The 23570-nt window shown below is 26.4% G+C and overlaps 4 protein-coding genes across 4 annotated transcripts; 1 reads left to right on the plus strand and 3 right to left on the minus strand.

Annotated features, from left to right (window-relative positions):
* Positions 1–715: 715 nt before the first annotated feature.
* LOC126858957 (cell division control protein 45 homolog) lies at positions 716–3808 on the minus strand. The gene is made up of 9 exons (XM_050609729.1): positions 3451–3808; positions 2825–2977; positions 2523–2732; positions 2270–2443; positions 1951–2189; positions 1534–1870; positions 1069–1463; positions 932–1008; positions 716–853 (listed from the first exon to the last, which is right to left on the minus strand). The coding sequence occupies exons 1-9, from the start codon at positions 3499–3501 to the stop codon at positions 789–791; spliced, it is 1701 nt and encodes a 566-aa protein (XP_050465686.1). The 5' UTR covers positions 3502–3808; the 3' UTR covers positions 716–788.
* Positions 3809–7007: 3199 nt separating this feature from the next.
* LOC126856957 (uncharacterized) lies at positions 7008–12098 on the plus strand. Its single transcript, XM_050606004.1, has 10 exons — positions 7008–7059; positions 7325–7796; positions 8319–8603; positions 8900–9173; positions 9427–9631; positions 10066–10253; positions 10530–10725; positions 10956–11171; positions 11431–11652; positions 11905–12098. The coding sequence occupies exons 1-10, from the start codon at positions 7008–7010 to the stop codon at positions 12096–12098; spliced, it is 2304 nt and encodes a 767-aa protein (XP_050461961.1).
* A 915-nt stretch (positions 12099–13013) lies between these two features.
* Positions 13014–22464, minus strand: LOC126856964 (serine protease 53-like). Its single transcript, XM_050606016.1, has 14 exons — positions 22339–22464; positions 21545–21695; positions 21135–21399; positions 20505–20642; positions 19914–20054; positions 18071–18208; positions 17724–17861; positions 17439–17537; positions 15803–15822; positions 15416–15498; positions 14502–14652; positions 13994–14243; positions 13513–13650; positions 13014–13335 (listed from the first exon to the last, which is right to left on the minus strand). Exons 1-14 carry the CDS (start codon positions 22385–22387, stop codon positions 13198–13200), a joined length of 1899 nt encoding a protein of 632 aa, XP_050461973.1. The 5' UTR covers positions 22388–22464; the 3' UTR covers positions 13014–13197.
* On the minus strand, positions 17219–19159 carry LOC126858979 (chymotrypsin-1-like). Its single transcript, XM_050609789.1, has 5 exons — positions 19008–19159; positions 18579–18729; positions 18071–18326; positions 17724–17861; positions 17219–17537 (listed from the first exon to the last, which is right to left on the minus strand). The coding sequence occupies exons 1-5, from the start codon at positions 19105–19107 to the stop codon at positions 17397–17399; spliced, it is 786 nt and encodes a 261-aa protein (XP_050465746.1). The 5' UTR covers positions 19108–19159; the 3' UTR covers positions 17219–17396.
* Positions 22465–23570: the final 1106 nt, after the last annotated feature.

A 23570-nucleotide genomic window follows, 5' to 3' on the forward strand; every position in this document is an offset into this window, starting at 1 on the left:
AATTCTTTACAAAAGTAACCAAAAAATATATATCATAAAATAGTCATAAATAAATCGATCAAATTGTATTTTTAAGTGTATGCACACACGAATACGTTAATAAATTATATATTACTTAATGAGTGAGCGCATTATAGAAGTCTTTTTGATTAGGAGATAATTTAATTCATCGCTGTAGCTTTTAATATCAGTCACACATTATATTTATGTTATACAGGTATTTGAAAATTTAATACAATATCTATATAACATTGTGTATGAGTGTATGTACATATTTTTTTTATTCTATTAATGTACTTTGTAAGTGGTGATGTTGAGCAATATATCAATTGTTTGATATAGCAAACAATTTTATTTGTATCTTTTTTTATTCACACATTTTCTTCATCGATTTTTTTTTTATAAAATTATTCAATCCATTATGTTTCTTAAATTACTAAAAACGTTACTGGAATAGAATGTTTTTTTTGTGCTTTTTTAACTTATTGTTCTATCTTAGCATTTTTTATACAACACACACAAAATCGTTGATTATTACATTCATACAAAATTATTATTTTCACGCACATATCAATCTTAATTTTTATATATTAAATATTTCACAATTATAAAGCTACTACCGTCGTTGGTTAAAAAATGTACAATAAGAATTTGCGTTTTTAAGAAAAGGCACTATAACGTCATGAATAATAAAGTGCATTTAATTATTTTAATAGTCGCATTAGTTAAAAATTTGATTAATGTTATTGCCATACTGTTTGTCACTAATTATAGAATTATGAGAATTATCATGCAAGAAGCGCTGCTAGAGCATCAAGAAATTTGGGTCTTTCCTCGATTTTCAGTCTTATTACTGCAAAGAAAAATGTTAAATACGATGAGTTCTATGCCAATTCTCTTATATAGATCATATATTCTATTTCATACTTACTTGTACTATCAAAGTAATCTGTTTCAATGTAACAATTTTTATTTTTTGCAGTTTGCTCGAATGCTTTTCCAAATAAACTGTAAGAAATACATACAGTTAAACATAAATCATATTTTGTGCATAAATATAAATATTACCTCCTCGGTTGATCCTCGCAAACTGGTGGTATACCAACAAGAAGACATGATCCTTCCTCCGCATTAAATATTGCAGAGGCCACAAGAGGCCATTCAGAAGCACGTCTGTTTCTCGAAGAATTTACATACGCCTTGAGAGCAAATTGAGCTAACATAATCAAAGGATGAGGATGTGCGAATAAATAAGTGTCTATATTCCCATCCGGCACATTGAGATACAAAAAGGAACCAAAATTTTTTACTTGTTTAGCTTCCAATATACTCTGTGCAGTTTTAAAAATATTGTGAAGCATAAGTTTTGCTTTTTCTATGCCGCTTTCTAAAATATCTTTTTTTGTGCGCGATAAACAGTCCAGTGCATCTAAGAAGCAACGCTGTGGTTGTCTATCCTTTGTCTGTAAACAAATAGCAACATATACATTAGATAATATATTAATACATTATATTCAATGATTGCTTACTTACTATAGAATCCAGTAAAGCCAACATAGCATATACCATGTCTGAAGCACAATATTTAAAACGATAACCATATTGGAGAGTAAAACTAGTGCCAATAATGCTAGTGACATTATATTTTCCAGCTAATTTTTCAACCATTTGCCTAAATTCTTGTCTGAAAGTAAGATCCATTGCACGAAACAATTGTCTGGATTGCACTAGAGGTAAACCCATTTCTGCTAAAACTTCCTTCAAACGTTGTTCTCCTCTAATAGACCAAAGGCGTAATGATACAGCAGTTGACATTGAATACTTTAAACTAGCTTCAACAGTCCAATGACGATATAATGCTAGTTGCAGACTATTCACTTTTATTAAGGAATTAACACATTTGCCAGTTATGTACATTAAATCAACAAATATTAATTATTAAAAGGATACTCTTTGTCATAAGTAACTTTAACAATACTCTGCTGTTGTTGTTGCTTGTCAATATCAATGCCTTGTCTATGTGTCAACCTGGAAACATGGGCTTGAAGAGAACCTTCTTCAAGAACAGTTATTCGTGACTCCACCTTATTAAGAATTGACTGTTCTGTTGAACCAATTATGGCCCACCATGCCATGTCTAAATTATCTTTTGACATATTCCAAGCCATCTCAAATACCACTATCGCACTCTGTAATAAAAGGTGACATGTAATAATTCTTAAAAAGTTTAAAAAAATATATTATTGAAATGATTAATTATAATGCATACTGATTTGCCATAATAACTGTATTGCAAATAATTAAAAAGAATTGTTTCCCTATTTTCAACCCATTTCCTTCGTTCACTTTGCCTTAAAAGATCCTCTTCATTCAATCTTCGTCTTTTACTTTGCCTGTTTTCATTTTCATTGTCTGATTCTTCATGTACGTCCTCTTCATCTGACTATATATAATTAATTAGAATTATGGAAGAAATTGTTGAACATTTGTGTGTTTGACATTTTATATCAAATATTACATACGCTATCATCTCGAAATATATCATTATATTCTGGAATTTCATCGTCTTCGTCAGGTTTACCAAGAATACATATTTGACTTTCTGAATATACATTGCATAAATCGTAAGGCCTATGACTGTCAAGAATAAAAAATACTACGGATTCATCTAGTTGAAGTAATTCCACTAAATCTAGAGTACCACCACAGTTTATCATTACAACATTCTTTATCTAAAAAAAAGAAAAAATTCTTTGCTTAGAACAACAAATATCTATCCATGAAACATTTAATAGTATATAAAGTTTATTAAGGCTGTTATTACCTCTTCGCAATTTTCGTCAAATGCATTTCTCATATCCTGAATGCCTCGAACAGGTACAAGAGTATATATTATGTGATCATTTTTAAAAAGTTGTTGTAATATTCTACAGGCACAGATTGCATCAACGTCAAAATTCACCAGAAGTAAACACCTCTAAATTATATGAAGAATTAATTAGATGTTTCTATATAACATGAAATTATTTAATCGAATAATCAAGCCATCATATTTTTAAATTTTGTACGTATAATTGAATATAACAAACACAAATAGAAAAAAAAATTATTAGTTGTATAAATATATTCAATAATTCAATAGATTGTTGTGCTTGTCATAGTATTGCGTATTCTCATAATATTCTGTTTTTTATCTTGAAGTAAAAAAGGAGCATCATAAACTCGATTCAATAATTTAATGGTTAAAAAAAAAGAGAGTTATACATAACAATAATCTAAGTAGGAACAAAAGACGATTGTGTTAAAAAAAAGCTCGATAAGCCACGTTATTATAAAAAAAAAAGCTAAAAAATCATCGAGAGAATCTAAGAGACATGTAAGAACGTCGTGGGTGTAACCTATATGAAAGACGCGCACGTTATCGCGGAGCAAAATAAAGCATCGACTCACGCTTTTTTGTATCACACCGTAGAAATCCTTCTCTAGGTTCGTCACGAACATGTTGCGACTGTTTACGACGTGCGTAACATTGCAGGTTTTGGGAGACGCTTTCGTACGACAGCCTCGGCATGGGAGATTTAGCGCGAAAATCCAAACCGTCGGGGTCACAAGGTGTTCGGTTGCGCGCGACGACAAGCCCGCAACCGATAGCGTCGCGTCGACGGCAGGTTATATCCATGACTCGAGATCCGGATATCTACGCGAACAAGAACAAATTGATATTACGTTGATTGAGATTGACGCGCGTTTACACGCTGTCACTCTGCGCCGGATTTCATAAACGCCAGAGACAATGGTTAGTCGGTAGTTTTTCATAACAATTTGTAAACAGTGCTACTGTAATCGATTCTCAACACCGGATTCGAGATTAATCGAATCGCGTTCGATTTGATCGTAGCTTGAAACGAGTTAGTAACATTGGATAGAGACGAGAGATACGAAATTATGGGATCGATCGTGTAACTTTTTCTCTAGGGCGGAAAAGTGAAAAAATTTGCCATTAAAATTAATGGGAAAATTTTTTACTTTTCACTTTTTTGTCCTGGGGGAAAAATTATACGATCGCTGTCCTGTATTGAGTCACCGACACAGACAAGATACTAAGTAAAAAATATATAAAAATAAATAATTAAAAACCATCAACTCGAGATAAATTGTAAATTTTGTTATTTTAGTTATTTTAGTTATTTTAGTTCATTCAATAATATTATTGAAAACACTGGCAAGATATATTAAAGACCGATAGTCTTAAAGAATTTAGCATAGTGCTGGAAATAAATTATAGAGGTATACAAGATTAATTTATGATATATAAAATTTGTACGGAAAGAGTTTGACGTCTCAATGTATTAGATATTAATTCAGACATTTCTTTATTATAGCTAAAAAAATATAAATAAATAAAAAATGAAAATAAATAATTCAGATTGCTTTTATACGCTAATCGGAGGATTAATACAAGAGTTCCAATGAAAAAAATATATAGCATTTATATAGTAAGCTGAACTCACTATAATAATAATGCAACCGATTGATTTTATGTACAGAGTGTACCGTAAAGGATTAACGTAAGAGTAAATTTTTGAGATCGTTTTAAGATAATTTTTCTTCTGCAGAAATGTCAAGAGAAGTCATTATTTTATGCAAATTTTTAATTTTTTTTATTATATATTTTTATAACTTAGCCTTAAATTGAAATTTTCTCTTTCTATTAAAATATAAACTCTATCTAAAATTAACTAAAGAATATAATTTTAATTCTCTATAAAGTGTAGTTTGCAAAAAGAGGGACGTGGCTCATTCCAAAGGAACAGTATATAATTTCTACAAAAATTAAAGTGGCGATGTATCCAGTGCCTCAACGCTAAATTAATAATAAATAGAATTGTATATATAGAAATCGACAAGATCATCCATGATTTTCGTTCCTGGGAATGGAAATTCAACCAAACATCAAAGTTTATAAATTATCCATGCTTTCAGTATCGCTCCGATGATAAAATCCAGTGGGCATTACCACGACAAAGGATAATCTTAATTTATCCATTTTTCATATAAAAAAGATACATGATCGGATCATAATCTCAATATTTGAGATGTTGCTCAATATTTGACAGTTGCTAATACGATGTACGTTGCTACTACGATGTTTTCTTTATGTTGAATAGAACACTTTATTTGGCATTAACAATAATGATATTTTTTCCATTATATATAAATATAATATTCTATAAATTTTTTAATCATAAAATTATTATAGAATTATTATTAATGTATACATTAAATTGACATTATAATATTAAATTTCATATAAAATAATTTCTCTTTCTATACATTTCTCGATAGTAATTATTCTTATAACGCAGCTATAGTATCGACGACATAAAATATACACAATTCATGGAGAACTCGGCGTAATTTACTCTTTTTCGTATTTTGATAAGATTGTGAGCATTTCACATTTGTCAAAATATATTATGCTTAAACTTTAATAATATTTTGCATAAGCATTGTCTAGTAGAACATATTGCATAGTATTGATCGTGAGGAAGATATTAAAACAAATCAAAATTTTATTGGTGATTATGCTTTTTCTGATGTATTTGTGTTTATCAACGCGAGTAAATTAAGTTGTTACTTCATGTTTTGCAATACATATATAAGAGCGTCCAATATGTTGCTCAATTAGAATCTTTTCAATCTACATTAAATTTTAAATTTTTACGTATCAGCATAATATGCAACTACAACATATTTGAAATATTTTTTGTTAATTATAGTTTTTTTAAAAAATAGATGATATATATATCTTTGCCTTATTTAACATTTGAGAAATAATTTACACTTGTTGTAATTTCTAAATTTATATATTTTTATATAATGAAATTAAATGTATATTAAAATAAAGTTCTAAAATTAGCTAATAAATTAAATTTTTTGGCAAGTTTTAAAATTCATTTTTTAACTTTTTAACACCAATTTCAAATATAACTATGTATACAACTATATACACAATCTATGTAAAATAATTCAGAACGAGTGTAATAACAAACTTAGTTTGTTGTTGGAAGGTCATCATAAGCAAAAATACACACATGATCATAGGTCCTATTTTTAATATTTATATAGTTATAGAAGTTGTAAAATTTTGCTGCTATCACAGACAAAATCAATATAATTATAGTAAATCATTGTAAACAATTAATATCTTGTATTCTTTTGTTTTATTTTCTTTTTTCAAAGATTACTATGTGTCAAGTACATGACTTTAATATAATAGCAGTAAAAATTTACAATTTCTGTAACTATACGTAAGTATTGAGAATAAGACCTATATAATGTTATTTCTCAAAGTAATTGCATCTACGTCAATGTTTTCTATAAAATATTTTTGAATTCCTTATCTCAAAATCCGGATACTCTTCTACGTTGCATGCGAATATTATCAAGTATTTCCTTCAATAAATCAGGAAGGAAGTAAATTAACTAATGCTTGCAATTCGTATACATACATATGTTATGTTTATGTATTTATTAAAAAATATATATATATTATTATATATATATATATATATATATTATTTTTTATTATATTATGTTGAAATTAATCTTTTTTTATGGAAAGTAAACGAAATAAATATAAATATAATATATAAAATATACAAAAAATACATAATTGAAATCTTATATATGTGATAAAAAAATCTTATATTTTTATTTACAATAAAAGATATTGTTTATTGTATTTAACTATATTTTTTGATAATAAATCACCGCAATCGTTTATGTTACGTTGAACAAATAAACGCATTTAATAATATTGTCAGTCTTGTATCAACCATCTGACATGCAATGTTTATTGATGAAATTATTTTCAACTCTTCAGAATATTTACTCAGCTGTATTATACATGTATATTCACATTACTTGATAATAAAGCGCGTTTAGAAGAGTCGTATAAAAGCTTACTATATTATATGGCGCCAATTAAGTACATTAAAGCCGCGATGCAGCTCGCAGCGCAGGTGATTTTATTGTATCTATCAGTTGCGTTTTGTGGTACGCCCTTTTTCGCAATTTAAAGTTAATAATAATTAACTAAAATTTGAAAGATTTACCTTTTAATCAGAAAGATTAAGTTTTTTGCTGTAAATTTCTTTAAGTGCATTCCCTAAGAAAGCGTATATTTTTCAGGAAAATTGCGTATGTGTGAGACGCAATATTGATATATTACAATTTCATTGTAAAAGCAATTAACAAGAATATTTTGATTAATATGTCTTTTAAGAGAGAGATGATTGTGATATGTGATATTCTACTGCAGATGGATCAGGAAATGGATATTGGCCAAATTTATACAAGTTCATAAAACCTCCGTATTCCATCGACAGATTATTGCAATATAAAGATGCAAATTATTATAATGCGCCCAATGCTCTGCATTACATCGACACGCAAAATACGAGAGATGAAGATTACCTTCGAAAGGATGCACCGAAAATTCCGTATTACGCCAACACTCCATCGAAATCCACAGAAAGTATGCCACTTACTCCGTTTGAAGATCGGGAAGCTAATCCGTATAATCTATCATTTCGGCAACGCCAAAAGCGGAAATCCCTTGTTGCCGGACTGGATAATTTAAGACCTATCGAGGAGAGATTCTGTCTAAATGATGTACTTCGCGCGAATTCATCACTATCGAGTCCCGTCGAGTGTGCTCGCACCTGTCGAAAAGGTGACCGCAGGATTTGCTATTACAATTTTGTTGTGGAGTATTATCCAATTAACGGAATGTAAGTATTATATGTGTCTTCTGTTTTTATTTCTATGCTCTACATTAGATGTATCATTTAAATATTCTTTGTATATTTGATAGATGTGAAATTTTTTCTTTTTTCTCCAAATACATCTTATTAAAAAAATACGTTTTTATACATTAATATAAATATAAATTTTATAACGCACTGTCTTCTCTATCTCTTGAATGAATAAAATAATTAGATAGGAATTCTTAAGAATTGTTGCTGATACATATCATATGTAAAAAATTTAATACAATATTAGAAAAAATACATGATGCATTTTAATTTATTATTTTCTTATTTAAAATAATAAAGTTATAAAACAGTTATAATATAAATTATATAATATATTTTAACATATTTTTTTTTCAAAAATTACCATATTAATTATGTTATCTAAATTTAATCATGACAGAAACTTATTCTGCATCTTTGAAACAATCAATTTGTGCTATATATTTTCATATGATTCAGAAAGAATGGAGAAATAATGCATTTTTAATGTTTTTAAAGGGCATGCAGATTGTGCGTCCCCAATGCAACCAATGCTTTCTGCAGCAATTGTCAATGTGTACTTGCTGATGGTGTTGAACGTATGGCGCAGATCGTAAATAGACAGTTACCTGGACCAGCTATCGAGGTATGCGAAGGTGACCACGTAGTGATCGATGTGACAAATCACATGTCTGGTTCTGACCTATCGATTCACTGGCATGGTTTATTTCAAAAAGAATTTCAATATTACGATGGTGTGCCGCATGTAACGCAGTGTCCTATTGAAAGTGATGTTACATTTAGGTAATTACAGATTAATGATATTGCATATTATCCAATTTAAAATGATAAGTTTAAATCTATACAAATAATAAAATAAATTAATCATCTGATTATCATGTTTATATATGAATATAAAAGTAAAATAAAATTAAGCTTTAGCTATCAAACTCGTGTTTATGCGAGAATAGTAATTTTAATTCTCAAAAATGCGCATCATAATTAATTCAAAGTGTTTTTATCAGACTATCAAAAAACGTGAATAATATTACTATTAATAATAATATTACTATAATATTACTATTTTTACATTAATATAGATATCAATGGGGTGCAAACAATCCAGGAACACATTTCTGGCATGCACACGGCGGTTTGCAAAAAATGGATGGAATTTTCGGTAGCCTCATCGTACGTCAACCTCCCGAACACGATCCTCAGAGTCATTTATACGATTATGATCTTTCCACTCATGTTTTAATTATTAATGATTGGATGCATGAGCCAGCCGTAAATCGTTTTCCCGGGAGACGTTTCAATCACACCGGCCAGAATCCAGACGCGATACTCATTAATGGCAAAGGAAAATACACGGTACGTTTGACGTCAGCAGTTATTACAATTGTAAATTTGTAATACAACAATAAACAATAGTATGTAAACAATAGTATGTATTTATAAACACGTTGATATTTGTAATACTTGCAAATTTTTTTTAGCACTTAATTGTAATCAGTTATTAATTATGCTTTGATATAAAAATTACCGATTTTATATGAAACTTATGCCTTTTTACTTTTTTTATTTATATAAAATTGTGATGATTAATGAATATAATTTTTTACAGGATAAAAATACCGGAATTACTACAAACACTTCATTGGAAATAATAGATGTGGAACCTGGTAAACGATATCGTATACGTATAATTAATGCATTTTGCACGGTTTGCCCTGGTATCCTCACCATACAGAATCATAACTTGACCGTTATTGCGACAGATGGTCGAGATATCAAACCAAAAACGGTAGATTCTATCACATCATTCGCAGGTACATCGTGTTTATCAGTTCCTTAATTCCACTATAATTTTATAATAGGATAAATATTATTTTTGAAATATTATATCAAGCTATAATAATACATTATGAATATTACGTTTTTAACGGAAAGCTATTTTATTTTATTTATATACATTTAATAACTAAATAGTATATTTGCAAAAAGAAATAAAATCTTATGCGTATGAATTATCTTTTAAATATGGTAAAATATCGCGCGCAAATATTTTTTTACCACACACAAATTTTATTATACTTTCATATTTTTAATCATTTATTGTTGTTGACTTTTATTATATCTACTTCTATATTTTTGTTTAATTACTCACAATACTTATTTTTAAATCATGTAGATTTGATCGTAAGATAAAAATTTTGAAAACTTTTTACTAAAACAAAGAATGATGATATAATGATTATTCTAGGTGAACGTTACGATATAGTTTTGCACGCCGACAAACCCATAGCCTCTTATTGGATACAAGTTCGTGCTATGGGAGTATGCGCGTCGATTGGTGTACAACAATTAGCTATCTTGCGTTATAAAGATGCACCGAGTCAATCATTATTATTGCCCTCTCCTAGTTACTACGAAGGTCTTTCTCAAGGCGTCGTAAGTATATCCTTAAATTTGCTATATTATCTCATTTTATATTATAATACAAAGAGTTAAAAATATTAAAATTAATATTGTTCTGATATCTGAATTATATATAAAAGATATGCTGATTTTTTTCCTATAATTATATTTTACATACAATTTTACTTATTTTTTCTGGTATTATTGATTAAATATATATATTATATTTTATATATATATATATATATATATATATATATATATATATATATATATATATTGACACTATCCAGAAAATTATTTCCATAGGTTTTAAATCCATTAAATGTTAATTGCGGAGTACCATCGAACGACAAAATTTGCGTCAGTGAACTTGATAGTATAGAGCCGATAGATAAAGGAATACTTCGACCGGAACCTGATATAAAGTTTTATTTACCTATTGGTTTTTACTCTTATACACTACAAGAACTTTTCCAATCCAATCAGTACGATAGATTTTTGTGTAAGTATGATAGACATTTTGTGTTAAATAAAACATGAAAGGAGATATTATAATGAGAATAATGAATGAATATTGAATCAAATGTTGAAATGTTAAAAAAAAAATCAATGAATATTTCAATTAAAAAATATGCATAATTATATAATAAGAACATAATAATAAATATCATCTATATTTAAAATAATATTGAGTAAAATGTGCTATATTAAATGTTTTTATTTTTGACATAGTGGCAGCAGGTAGACTTTCTTTAAACGGTGTAATCGACGGAATATCGTTCAAATTTCCACCTTCTCCACCACTTTCACAGTCTAAGGACATTCCGAACAACCAATATTGCAACAGAACTATTCAACCGGAAAATTGCGCTAATGGTGTATGCATGTGTACGCACAAATTAGATATTCCGCTCAATTCAATTGTCGAGATACTGCTGATAGATGAAGGTAAGTACGTATTTCAAAGTAGCGCTGTTCATTCTCTGTTTGTATATTTAATAGATTTAAAATTTTACTTAATATTTTTAAATATGTCAGATATATCATAACTAAATATGTCTCCAAAAAGTTTTATTATTTCGCTTAGCCGAATACACGACATTTACATTTAATATTTGCGAGATTTTAGTCAAATCTAATCAAATCATAATTTATAAAAGAATTAATTTTTTGCGAATATTTTTTAAGAAACATTTGTATGTTATAGTACAAGGAACTAATTTGTCTCATCCATTCCACATGCACGGACATGCATTTTACGTGATGGCTATGGGTCAAGTCGCTAAAAGTAGTATTAACTGGAAAATGGTACAGAAAATGGACAAGGCAAATCAAGTCAACAGATGCTTCGATAAGCCGGTCAAAAAAGATACCATTACGGTTCCATATAACGGCTACGTTGTATTGCGTTTCCTCGCAAATAATCCTGGTAAATAGTTAAAGAAAATTTTCAATATAGAAAGAATACAACACAAAGCGTAATTTTTTATATTATTTATATTTTGTAATTTTTTACGTATATACAGTTTTTGTATTGTTTTATGTTCACATTAATATAGAAATATATAACAAATATAATTGCAAAATACAAATAATTTTATTTCTACATCATTTCTTTTTGCCGCAAGAAAACACTCACAAACAAATGAAAACAATTAACAAATTATGTATTTTCTTGTAGGTTATTGGTTGTTCCACTGTCATTTCATTTATCATCAGATGGCCGGCATGGAAATACTTCTAAAAGTCGGCAATCAAGAAGACGTGCCGCCAGTGCCAAGAAACTTTCCGAAATGCGGCCAGTATTCGCCAACCATTGGATATAATGCGTATCCTCCATTTATCCAAGGCACACATAGACCGCGATATCCATAATATATATAATAGATTTTCAGCAAATAATAACATTTTGTTTTCTCAATATTTATTTTTTCCTGGTATCTAGTATTCAAATCATTTAAGTATAAAGTTTCAATATCATAACTATAATACTTTTTGTGTCGTTTTAACATGCGATTGTGTCTAATATTTCTACAATTATTTTATATTTATATTAATATGTTAGTATAATTTGGTTTCATGATGATTAAAGCATGCAATTTTAAATTTCTTCGTCATTAAATCGCACGCATGATGTCTAGATAAAAGTTAAATTATCTTTTTTCTTAGAAAATGTGCATAAAATGATATATCCTTATCACAGAAAGAAACAAGTATGAGAGATAATATCGTTTCATAAAAAATATACATTAAAAGAGAACTTGAAAATTCTGATTTTGATAAAACTTTACGTACATGTAAGACATCTTGGTATTTTGATTAAAATAAATCTAGATTTTGCAATTATGCGATATTTTACATGTTTTCAAATAGATATCCGATAGGGTAGTTTACCGTGCTGTTAGGACAAAACCGGGTATTTTGACTTCTCCAAAAAAATCTTATTATTCTTGGTAACCAAACATTTTTTTTAGCAACTAGCTTTATTTTCTCATAATTTAAAGTTTACTAAAGACTATTAACAGTCAGCAAAATTTCTTTTATTTTCTGATTTTTCGTAGGAAGACAAATCCAAAAAAGTAACCCGGTTTTACTTTAGTTTCCCATATATTTCAAAGAAATTTTTTTATCAAGTTCGTCTCACAATTAGATACGCTTCTATATAATGTTATATAAATTTATAAATTTTGGATTTTACAATAATAAACTGATAATACAAAATAGATTGTGAATACAGAGGCAATGATCATTGTAAATGAAAATATTTTCTTTATAGAAAAGACATAAAAATATCGTTTATTTGATACGTTTATTAATTACTTTTTGTGTATTGATAATTATTACATTGATAATTGATTGAGGAGAAAGTGTAATACAGTTCTTCAAAAATAATTAACATAAATTATATTTCAATTGAGTTACAACCCATATACATAAATGGATTGGTGTTTTAATAAACAAATTAAATAATTTCCTATATTTTTGCAATAATCCAAGATGTAAAACTGCTCACTCTCGTATACACATCTGGATATCCAACTGCGCATGGTTGCCCGAAAGAAACAATTCCAATTTGAGTTCCATTGGCTACTAAAGGACCACCGGAATCACCCTAGAATGATGTTCCAATTAATGAAATATTAATATTACAACAATTGCTTATTATAAACTGTGATAAATTATTATTATTAAGATAAACATTCAATTAATACATGATTAAAAATTTAATATTAATTTTTTTTTTGTAAAAGAAAGTATTATTTTTTATATCAACGATATAACGACTTACATGGCACGCTCCTTGTCCTGCTCTAGTAAAAGTGCAAATATGACTAGATATCACATTAGCATGTACGTTTTTACATAGTTGTTGAGGATAAATTATTAAATCAATTTCTTGCAAACTGTTCGAGGGATTGCCACCCAGCTAAAAATACAAATGCATTATTATTTGTCAAGAATAATGTGGAAAAAAAATAACTAACATTTATGATAATAATTTTATCTTATTTGTTATATGCAAAAAATGGATTTTTTATATATTTTTTAAAATGTATATATATATATATATATATATATATATATATTTAATTGTAAAAAAACATTTTTAAAAAATATATAAAAAATCTATTATAAAAAATCCATTATAAAAATCCATATATAAAAAACTCGCTATATTATATATATATATATATATATATATATATATATATATATATATATATATATATAGAGTTTTTTGTGGAAATATCCTATGAGTTCAATATTACCCTAGTAGTTCCCCATCCAGACAATGTACAAGGCTTGCCTTCAAAACCTTTATCAGTTGTGGCAAGTTTTATCGGCTGCACTACAGCATTGTATTTGATAGGACTGGCAAGATGAATTAGAGCGATGTCATTAATGAGCGTTCCTCTGTTGAAATATTCATGAATAGTAACATTCGCTACATTATATACATATCCTGTTTGGTTCAAATAATTTGTGCCGGCATGAACCGATAAATATCGTTTGTCCCTCCTAATAATGAGAAAAAATAGAAGTCTATGATAATCAAAATTGAATTATATTATACTTAGCTAATATTAAATTTTATTAATAAAAGAAATATAATACAATCTGTGAATAACATTAAATTGTTAGTATCAATTGTTAGTATCAATAATTTCATATGTTCCATGTTTATGACATATTACGAAATTAATTGAGAATTATATTATAATAATAACACATTAAAATGAAGATTTACATATAAATATAAATAGTATATTTAAATACCATTCAACACAATGTGCGGCGGTGAGAACAGTACGAGTATTTAAGATAGAACCACCGCATGTGTGTGCATTTAAATATCGCAATGATATTTGATATGGAAATTTGCCGATGGGAGCATCTTTGCCTCCGACGATACGAGGAATTAGGCCTCCTTTTGATAAAAAAAAATTATTTAGATTTTAATATCACGAAGAATATACATTATCATATACAGTATCATCAAGTGAATGATATGATACATGTTAATAATATCTAGAAACTATATACCTATATAAATTGTTTGATAAAATTAGATTTATTAATAAGTTTAGAATCAAATTTTCCTCTTTAAAAATGATTTTATTAACCGCATTAATTTTCAATTATTTATGAATTAATATACCAATATATCTTGTACGGCGTATATTGGAGCGACAAATAGAAGATAAACAAATGCGTGCATCTTTGATTAGATTTATTGACACTGATTAAAGCAAAGCATTTATAGATTTATATACATCATATGTTTCTAAAATATATGTAATAAAGATATGAATCATGTGTTTGTGACGTTTCACAATTTCGTTTTACCTTATTACCGCATATAATAAAATGCACTTAATATTTTTATTTATAGTTCACTTCAAACTTGTATAATATAAATTGAAATAAAAGTGCTAGATGCTTTAATTAAGTTTACATTTATCATCATTATAAGTTTTTTTTTGAAAGAATCGGTAATTACGCTTTTTATTTAAAGACTATACAATTAATAGTATATATATATATATTTTTTTTTTTGTAACCTTGAAGTCTAAATCATTTCTCTCTTTTTCTCTATCTCAATTTATTTATTATAATATTTATTATATTTTATTAAATATAAAATTATTAAATATAAAAAATATAAAATATTTATATTTGTTTTAACTTACCATGTACGGCTACAGCTGTACAAATGATCAAGAGACTAAAGAATGAATACATTGCGAACAAGTTACTATTGAAGACAAAGCTACTTTATAGATATATATACTTATAAGCGAGTTATGTAAGAACAGAAGGCTATCTCATATTATTGATAAGCAAGGATTAGATAAATTTGATTAGACATTTGGTCATGATTTCTGATAAATGCTATTAATTAAAAGTATAGAATTTTATTTATGTAACTCAAATAACAATAAAATTATTCCTCTATAACTTTTTGCGTTATATTTATTCTAATCTTATATATTATAACTAATCTGAAATTTATTTAAAAATATTTAAATTTTATCAGAAATGTTAAAACGCAAATATTTTTATTCTCTACATTTCACTTTTCTTCATGATTAGAACACTTTAAGAAATGTAAGAATATGTCCAGAATTCTATACAAAAACTGTTTTAGAATAAAAAAAAACTATTCAAAATCGACTAGAGTCATAATATTTAGAAATAATATTTAAATATTTAAAAATAATAAAAAGGCTCTAGAAATAATAGACACACAATTAAAAAGATCGTAAAAAGTAATTAAAAAATTTATTTAAAATTTGTCTAACAAAATAAAATAAAATTTAAAACAAAAACCACGCAACACAATATAATAAATTAAAGAACGAAAAAAAGACATTGCATACAAATTAAAAAATCTTGTAAATAAACGACGACTTATACAAATAAAAATTAAATTATAAAATAGAAAGCGTAGACATTTCAGTAAACTGAACTCTCTTCAGAGAGTATTGAAAAAAATAAATTAAATTAAATAACTAACAATCAATAAATAAAAAATTAATCAAATAAATTGTCAGTGCAAGTAATATACATTAGAATAATTAATAAATATATCAAAACGTTTTTATGTTTTTGTACAATAAAAACAAAGTTTTCGACTTAAACAATTTAAATCATATCATATAATATAATATTGATGATGATTCTGACGCTCCATCAAACGATTTTGTTTTCTCTTGTAATGGATCCTCCATCGGTAGCTTTGAGATTTCCATTTCATCTTTTGCTGAAAATTTCTGGTACAATTCTGTGATAGATAAGGAGTCTTGAACCGTTTTACTGACGTATCATTGGACGTATCATTGGTTTTAACAACTTTAGAACAATCTATTGTAACTTATCGCATGTTAATTGCCATTTTCGATTTTTATTCATTTTTTGATCCCGTTAGTTATTTAATTTAATTAATTTTTTTCAACACTAAAGATAGTCCAGTTCGAGATTGAAAATTTTGTGTTTTTTATTTTATAATTTAATTTTTATTTGTCATTCTAGATTTATTAATTTGTACGTAATGTCTTTTGTTTTCTAATTTATTAAATTTGGTCACGTGGTTCTTATTTTAAATTTGATTTTATTTTACATAGACATCCGTTAATTCCTCTTTGTGCTCTTTGTAATTGTTTGTTTAATATTTAAAAATATGTTTTGCTTGAATAAAACTAATTAATAAACAAATTATTTAATTTAATACTGTTAATTATAATTTTTACTTATATTTCAGCGAATTTTTCTTGTCAAGTTAATCTCACAATCAAATACGTTTTCATATAATATAGATATAAATCATATCATATAGATTTATAAATATAGATTTATGATTTATCTATATCATATATGTTAGATTAAAAAAATTCTGACTTTTACGATAATAAACTAATGATAAAATAAATTGTGGATAAAGAGATCATCGTAAATAAAAATATTGTTTTCATTTTACAAAAGACATAAAGATAGACATTTTGATAGATTTTTTATTTACTCTTTATGTATTACATTGCAATTTATTTAATTGCTGTGAAAATATAATATTCATATAATTTTTATAAAAATAATTCACACAATTATATATTTTAATTGAATTATAAATCATATATATAAGTAAATTAGCATCTTAATAAATATATTACACAATTATTCTATATTTGTAATAATCCAAGATGTAAAACTGCTCACTCTTGTGAATACATCTGGATATCCAACTGCACAAGGTGAGCCGAAGGAAACAATTCCAACTTGACTTCCATTGCTTACTAAAGGACTGCCGGAATCACCCTGGAATGATGTTCCAATTAATAAAATATTATTATTACAGCAATTGTTTATTATTGTGAATTGTGATAAATTATTATTATTAAGATAAACATGTAATTGATATATGATTAGAAATTTAACATTAATTTCCTTTTTTTGTAAAAAAAAATTATTGTTATTTTTTATATCAACGATATAACGACTTACATGGCACGCTCCTTGTCCTGCTTTAGTTAAAGTGCATATATGACTAGATATCACATTAGGGTATACGGAATTACATTTTTTTTGAGGATAAATCATTAAATCAATTTCTTGTAAACTGTTTGGAGGAATGCCACCCAGCTAAAAGGATAAATGCATTGTTATTTGCCAAGAATAATGTTAAAAAAAAATAACAAATAATTTATGACAATAATTTTGTTTTGTAATTTATTATATGCGAAATACAAATATTTATTTTTTTTTATATCTTTTAAAAACAAATTTTTTTCTTAAATGTACATATATATGTGACAAATTTTTTCGGAAATATTCTATGAGTTCAATATTACCTTAGTAGTGCCCCATCCGGATAATGTACAAGGCTTGCCTTCAAGATCGTTATCAGTTGTCGCAAGCTTTATCGGTTGCACTACAGCATTGTATTTGATAGGAGTTGCAAGATGAATTAGAGCAATGTCATTAGTGAGCTGTGCTCCGTTATAATTTTCATTAATAGTAATATTCGCTACTTTAAACATATATCCTGTTTCGTTCAAATAATTTGTGCCGGCATGAACCGATAAAAAATTTAATTGTTTTTCGAGCCTAATAATGAGAAAAAAATAAAAGTTTATGATAATCAAAATTGAATTATATATTATGCTTAATTAACATTAAATTTTATTAATAAGAGGAATTTAATAGAACTTGTGAATAACATTAAATTATTAATATCAACATAATTTCATATGTCCCATGTATATTTGACATATTAAGAAATTAGTTGAGAATTATATTATAATAATAACACATTAAAATGAAGATTTCAATAGTATTATAAATAGTATATTTAAATACCCTGCGACACAATGTGCGGCGGTGAGAACAGTACGAGTATTTAGGATAGAACCACCGCATGTGTGTGCATTTAAATATCGCAATGATATTTGATATGGAAATTTGCCGATGGGAGCATCTTTGCCTCCGACGATACGAGGAGAAGGGGCTCCTTTTGATAAAAATAAATTAATTAAATTTTAATATCACGAAAAACACATAGTATCTTTATTATATGTATATATATATATGTACACTTTTAATAATAACATCAAGTGAATGATGTTACATATATTAACAATATCTAGAAATTATACACTTATATAAATTGTTTGACAAAATTAGATTTATTAATAAATTTAAAATCAAAAATTTTTCTTTTCTTATTGTTAAAGTAAAAATTCTATTAATTGCATTAATTTTCAATAATTATTTCAATAATTAATTTACCTTGAACGGCGTATACTAGAGCGACGAATAGAAGACAAACGAATGCATGCATCTTTGATTGCAGATTTATTGACACTAGCTGAAGTGAAGATGCATTCATAGGTTTATATATGTTTCTAAAGCATGTAGCAAAGATATGCGAATCACATGTTTATGACGTTTTCACAATTTACCTTATTACGGTATCACCTATGATAAAATGTACTCAATATTGTTATAGTTATTTATAGTTCATATAATACAAACCTATATAATATAAATTGAAATAAAAATGCTAGAGAGCTTTAATTAAGTTTACATTTATCATCATTACATATTTTTTATAAAGAATTAGAGATTGTTTGTTATCTTAAGAGTACATAGGCATACAATTCATTTATCGATTATTATATCTAGATCTAGAATATTGCATTTTATGATAACATCAATAGAGAGATAATGTTCTGCAATTCCTTGCAGTTTTAATATTATATTATAACGTGAATACAGAGTTGAGTAAATTGGTGAATAACAAAGAAATAAAATTTTATTCATCGATAGAAAAGTAAATAAAATAAATAAGTTAATAAATATATAAATAAATAAGTGTATAAAAAATAATTAAGTAAATAAATAAATAAGCAAATAGATAAATAAATAATTAAATAAACAAACAAACAAATAAATGAATAAACAAATTAATTAATTAATTAATAAGTAAATAAATAACTAAATAATTAAATATGTACATATATACATATGTACATTAAGATATAATAATAATTATTACATTTCATTACAATCATTACTCTATTAGTTTTATGTATTAGGTTGTACAAGTAATTGATACTGGTTGAAATTGATTGGAAATAAAAGAAATCTATGTAAGTGTCAAATATATCTTATTTTATTTATTATATTACATTAATTAACAACATTTTGCTCAAGCCATTTTTCGAATGAGGATACTCTAGTAAATACATCAGGGTGTCCGCGAGCGCATGGTACGCCAAACGAAACAACACCGATCTGAACACCATCGGCAACAAGAGCACTACCGGAATCACCCTGAAAATGTAATAGAAACAATAATTATTTGCTAAACAAACTTTCATCCAATTTATATCATTTATAATATGAGTTATATTCAAAAGTATATTCAAAAACATGACTTTGTATATATATTTATATCTATTTTCAATATATTTAACTTGATAAATTAATTCATAATAATTGTGAAATAAATAAAATATAAAATATAAAATATATCGAGAAAATTTGTGCAGAAAAACAGAGAGAGAGAGATGAATTGAATTTGATGTTATATCTCAATCAATAGTATATTTAGTGTCTATATACAAAATGTATCGTATACGTATATAGATTTTTAAAATACTCTCAAACGATCTGCATCAAACAAATTATGATAATGTACTTTCTTGTTTATTATATACGTATCTCTCTCTCTCTCATTCAATATTTTAAATAATAAAATATTTGAGAAATCTCGGTACTTACATGGCATGCACCTTCGCCTGCTTTTGTTAGCGTACAGATATGACTAGGTTGTAAATTCGAGTGACTACGTTTACATTTATCTTGATCGTAAACGTTCAATTCAATTTGTTGCAACTTATCAGGGACCTGACCACCAAGCTAGATAATATAATTATATATTATAAAATCACACATGTCTATAAGAACATTTTAAAAATATAAAAATAATTTTGTTTTGTTCGTATACATATGTATATATACATGTACTAAGTCTTTATATGTATAAGCTTAAAAAAATTCAAAACTACTGCAAGAAAACTTTGCAAGATACATAGTTCAATATTGGTGATATTATTCCATAATTTTTTAATTCTTTTATGCAAACAATTTATTATCCCAAGAGCTTTCCACACTTGTCATAAACTTTATTTAACTATAAGACTAAGAAATAATGTAATTATTTTTTATTATTGAAAGATTTTAAAATTAATAATTATATTAAACACAGAATATTAAACACAAAAATTTCTCTAATTTAATTTTCTAACGGATTTCGTTCAGTTAAAGTCAACATTTTATGTATGTATATGTGTACTTTTATTATATAAAATAAATATTTTATTATTATTTTTTTTTATTTAATAAGCTTACCGATGTTCTTCCCCATCCAGTTAAGATGACGGGATGATCAGCAGGAGCGATGTCATCTTTTGCAAGAGGTATAGGCTGTACCAATGGCTTAAATTCCACAGCAGTGCTCAGAATAAGTAAACCAATGTCATTGATTATTCGAAAAGGATTGTAATTCTCGTGAGCAATAGCTCGACTTGCTGTGTAAACGACACCAGATTCGCTTAAATAATTTGTGCCAGCATGGATAGTTAGATCTTTCAAACTCTCGGGATTGTCAGTGTAACTGTTAAACAAATGCATTTTAACTGTTGATCATTTTTCTCTTCTTAGTGCTTCTAAATATTTCTTTTTCAATACTATATAAAAAATTTTTCTATATCGTATTACACACGTATATATAATATGAAACAAAAATAAAAAATATTTACTCTATTATACAATGAGCGGCGGTAAGAACAGTGTGACTGCTGATGATGGATCCGCCGCAACTGTGAAATCCTCTTCTTCTCAACGACACTTGATATGGGTATTTGCCAAGTGGAGCATCCTCTCCGCCAACAATATGACTATTTGGATAGCCTATGTGAAGAAATATGTGAAATAGAACAGAATGTATAATAAAGATTTTTGGGCCCCAATTGCTTTTACCATAAAAAAATTCAATACTTGCAAGCGTACCTTACAAATCGTTATTATTATCAATAAGCGTATTGCATATAACGATACCTCTTTTCTTTAATATCAAAGAATTAAAATATATTTTATTGTGCTATTAAATTATTGTATCAAATTATTAAGAAGATATATACACAATTTCGTGAGAAACGCTAAATATTTTATTTAGGCAATTATTATAATAATTTAAAATAATCATTTCTATACGTCAATTATAAATAAGAATAATTATACAAAATTTAAAATAAAAATTATTAAAATATAGATTTTGTGATTTTATTTTAACCATTACAAAAATAGAAAAAGTTTAAGGAGCTCGGTTATTTGTCAATTTTCTACTTATTTCTCAAAAAGTTTAAATAAATCTTTCGAGAATAATTATATTTAATGAAATTATTTTAATAATATTTATTAATATATATAATATTTATTAATTAAAATTTTAATAATATTTAGTTTTATTCTTTTTCTTATACTTCTCTCTTTCTCTCTCTCTCTCTCTCTCTCTTAAATAATAACACAAACCCTGTGTCCCTTTTTCTCTTACCGTAAACGGCTACTGCTAAACAAGCTACGAAAGCAACAAATGCGTACATGGTGAGACCGTAGTACTGATAACAACGAAGCTTTTCGTAGCTTTATATACACCTTCTTCACTACACAGAAATATTCTTTGGAATGTATATATATATATATATATATATATATATATATATATATATATATACGATGCATATGTATAAAAAAAATTTGTTCTAATCTTTAACAGATTTAATCATTAGATGATATTATATATATTTGTTATAAATCTCAATATCATCAAATCTCGATAATTCTTATGCTAAATCATTAGACACAAAGCACAATTACGTAAAAATCTGTAGATTGATATCAATCTTTGAAGAAAATTTCGAAACCATTATCTTCGAAATACGTGATCCGATAATCATTGCTATATCTAAAATCTTTATTTATTAAGCTACTTGTTACGATTTTTCGATTATTATATTATAAAAAGCCAATTCCAAACTTATTACAAACTATAATTTGTAAGAGATTGGTAAGAGAATGATAGATTTCTCTTTCTCTTTAGATAATCCGTATAATATTTTAGTTATATAATCAAAAAGATGATGGTATTTACGTACTCAATTGTAGAGTATAAGATTTTAATGTATCTTCTATTGTAATACAATTTAATAATAGTTTATGAAAAAAATTTTAGATTGCTTGTCGATAATTGATTTAAACCAAAAAAAGAATTTCATCAGTATATTATAAATGCTTGATATAAATTAGTGTTTTATATTTACATATACACTCACATGTATTATTATAATTATTATTAAAACTATGTAAAGCATGATAAGAGACTGGATTATCGTGAGTAGTAAATAAATTTTTTCAAATCAAATTTATATAAGAAAGAAATTAATTATGATTGTTGTAATGTAATTACTGAAATGTATGAATAATAAATGATATGACGTATAATGAGTGATCGCTTTGCTTATCACCATTACTTTGTAATTCTTTTATCGTATAGTCATCTGATCTTAATATCATTTGGTTATAATTATTAATATCAATATCAAATTTAAAAAAATTTATATAATAAGTATATATAATATGTATATAATAAGTTTTTCAAAATTTATTTTATACGAATTTTGCGTATTTTATTTATAAAGCCTAACAAAAATTAATATAAGTACATGCGCTATTTTTAATGATTATGAAATAAAAGAAGCAAATCCGGGACTCTGCAGTTTATCCAAT

The sequence above is a fragment of the Cataglyphis hispanica genome, chromosome 2 (assembly GCF_021464435.1).
Source record: "Cataglyphis hispanica isolate Lineage 1 chromosome 2, ULB_Chis1_1.0, whole genome shotgun sequence".
In the NCBI taxonomy this organism is placed as follows: domain Eukaryota; kingdom Metazoa; phylum Arthropoda; class Insecta; order Hymenoptera; family Formicidae; genus Cataglyphis; species Cataglyphis hispanica.

What these genes read in the sequence shown, in the direction of transcription:
- LOC126858979 (XM_050609789.1), bottom strand. Translation starts at nt 19,107, where the DNA reads ATGAATGCATCTTCACTTCAGCTAGTGTCAATAAATCTGCAATCAAAG. An exon ending in TCTAGTATACGCCGTTCAAG is followed by an intron (nt 18,730 to 19,007) that starts GTAAATTAATTA and finishes TTTTATCAAAAG; the next exon opens with GAGCCCCTTCTCCTCGTATC. An exon ending in CAGGACAAGGAGCGTGCCAT is followed by an intron (nt 17,538 to 17,723) that starts GTAAGTCGTTAT and finishes ACATCATTCCAG; the next exon opens with GGTGATTCCGGCAGTCCTTT.
- LOC126856964 (XM_050606016.1), bottom strand. Translation starts at nt 22,387, where the DNA reads ATGTACGCATTTGTTGCTTTCGTAGCTTGTTTAGCAGTAGCCGTTTAC. An exon ending in TTTAGCAGTAGCCGTTTACG is followed by an intron (nt 21,696 to 22,338) that starts GTAAGAGAAAAA and finishes TTCTTCACATAG; the next exon opens with GCTATCCAAATAGTCATATT. An exon ending in ATCCAGATGTATTCACAAGA is followed by an intron (nt 15,823 to 17,438) that starts GTGAGCAGTTTT and finishes CATTTCTTAAAG; the next exon opens with TGTTCTAATCATGAAGAAAA.
- LOC126856957 (XM_050606004.1), top strand. Translation starts at nt 7,008, where the DNA reads ATGCAGCTCGCAGCGCAGGTGATTTTATTGTATCTATCAGTTGCGTTT. An exon ending in ATGGCAAAGGAAAATACACG is followed by an intron (nt 9,174 to 9,426) that starts GTACGTTTGACG and finishes AATTTTTTACAG; the next exon opens with GATAAAAATACCGGAATTAC. An exon ending in TTCTATCACATCATTCGCAG is followed by an intron (nt 9,632 to 10,065) that starts GTACATCGTGTT and finishes TGATTATTCTAG; the next exon opens with GTGAACGTTACGATATAGTT.
- LOC126858957 (XM_050609729.1), bottom strand. Translation starts at nt 3,501, where the DNA reads ATGTTCGTGACGAACCTAGAGAAGGATTTCTACGGTGTGATACAAAAA. An exon ending in TTGACGAAAATTGCGAAGAG is followed by an intron (nt 2,733 to 2,824) that starts GTAATAACAGCC and finishes TCTTTTTTTTAG; the next exon opens with ATAAAGAATGTTGTAATGAT. An exon ending in AGATTACTTTGATAGTACAA is followed by an intron (nt 854 to 931) that starts GTAAGTATGAAA and finishes TTTTCTTTGCAG; the next exon opens with TAATAAGACTGAAAATCGAG.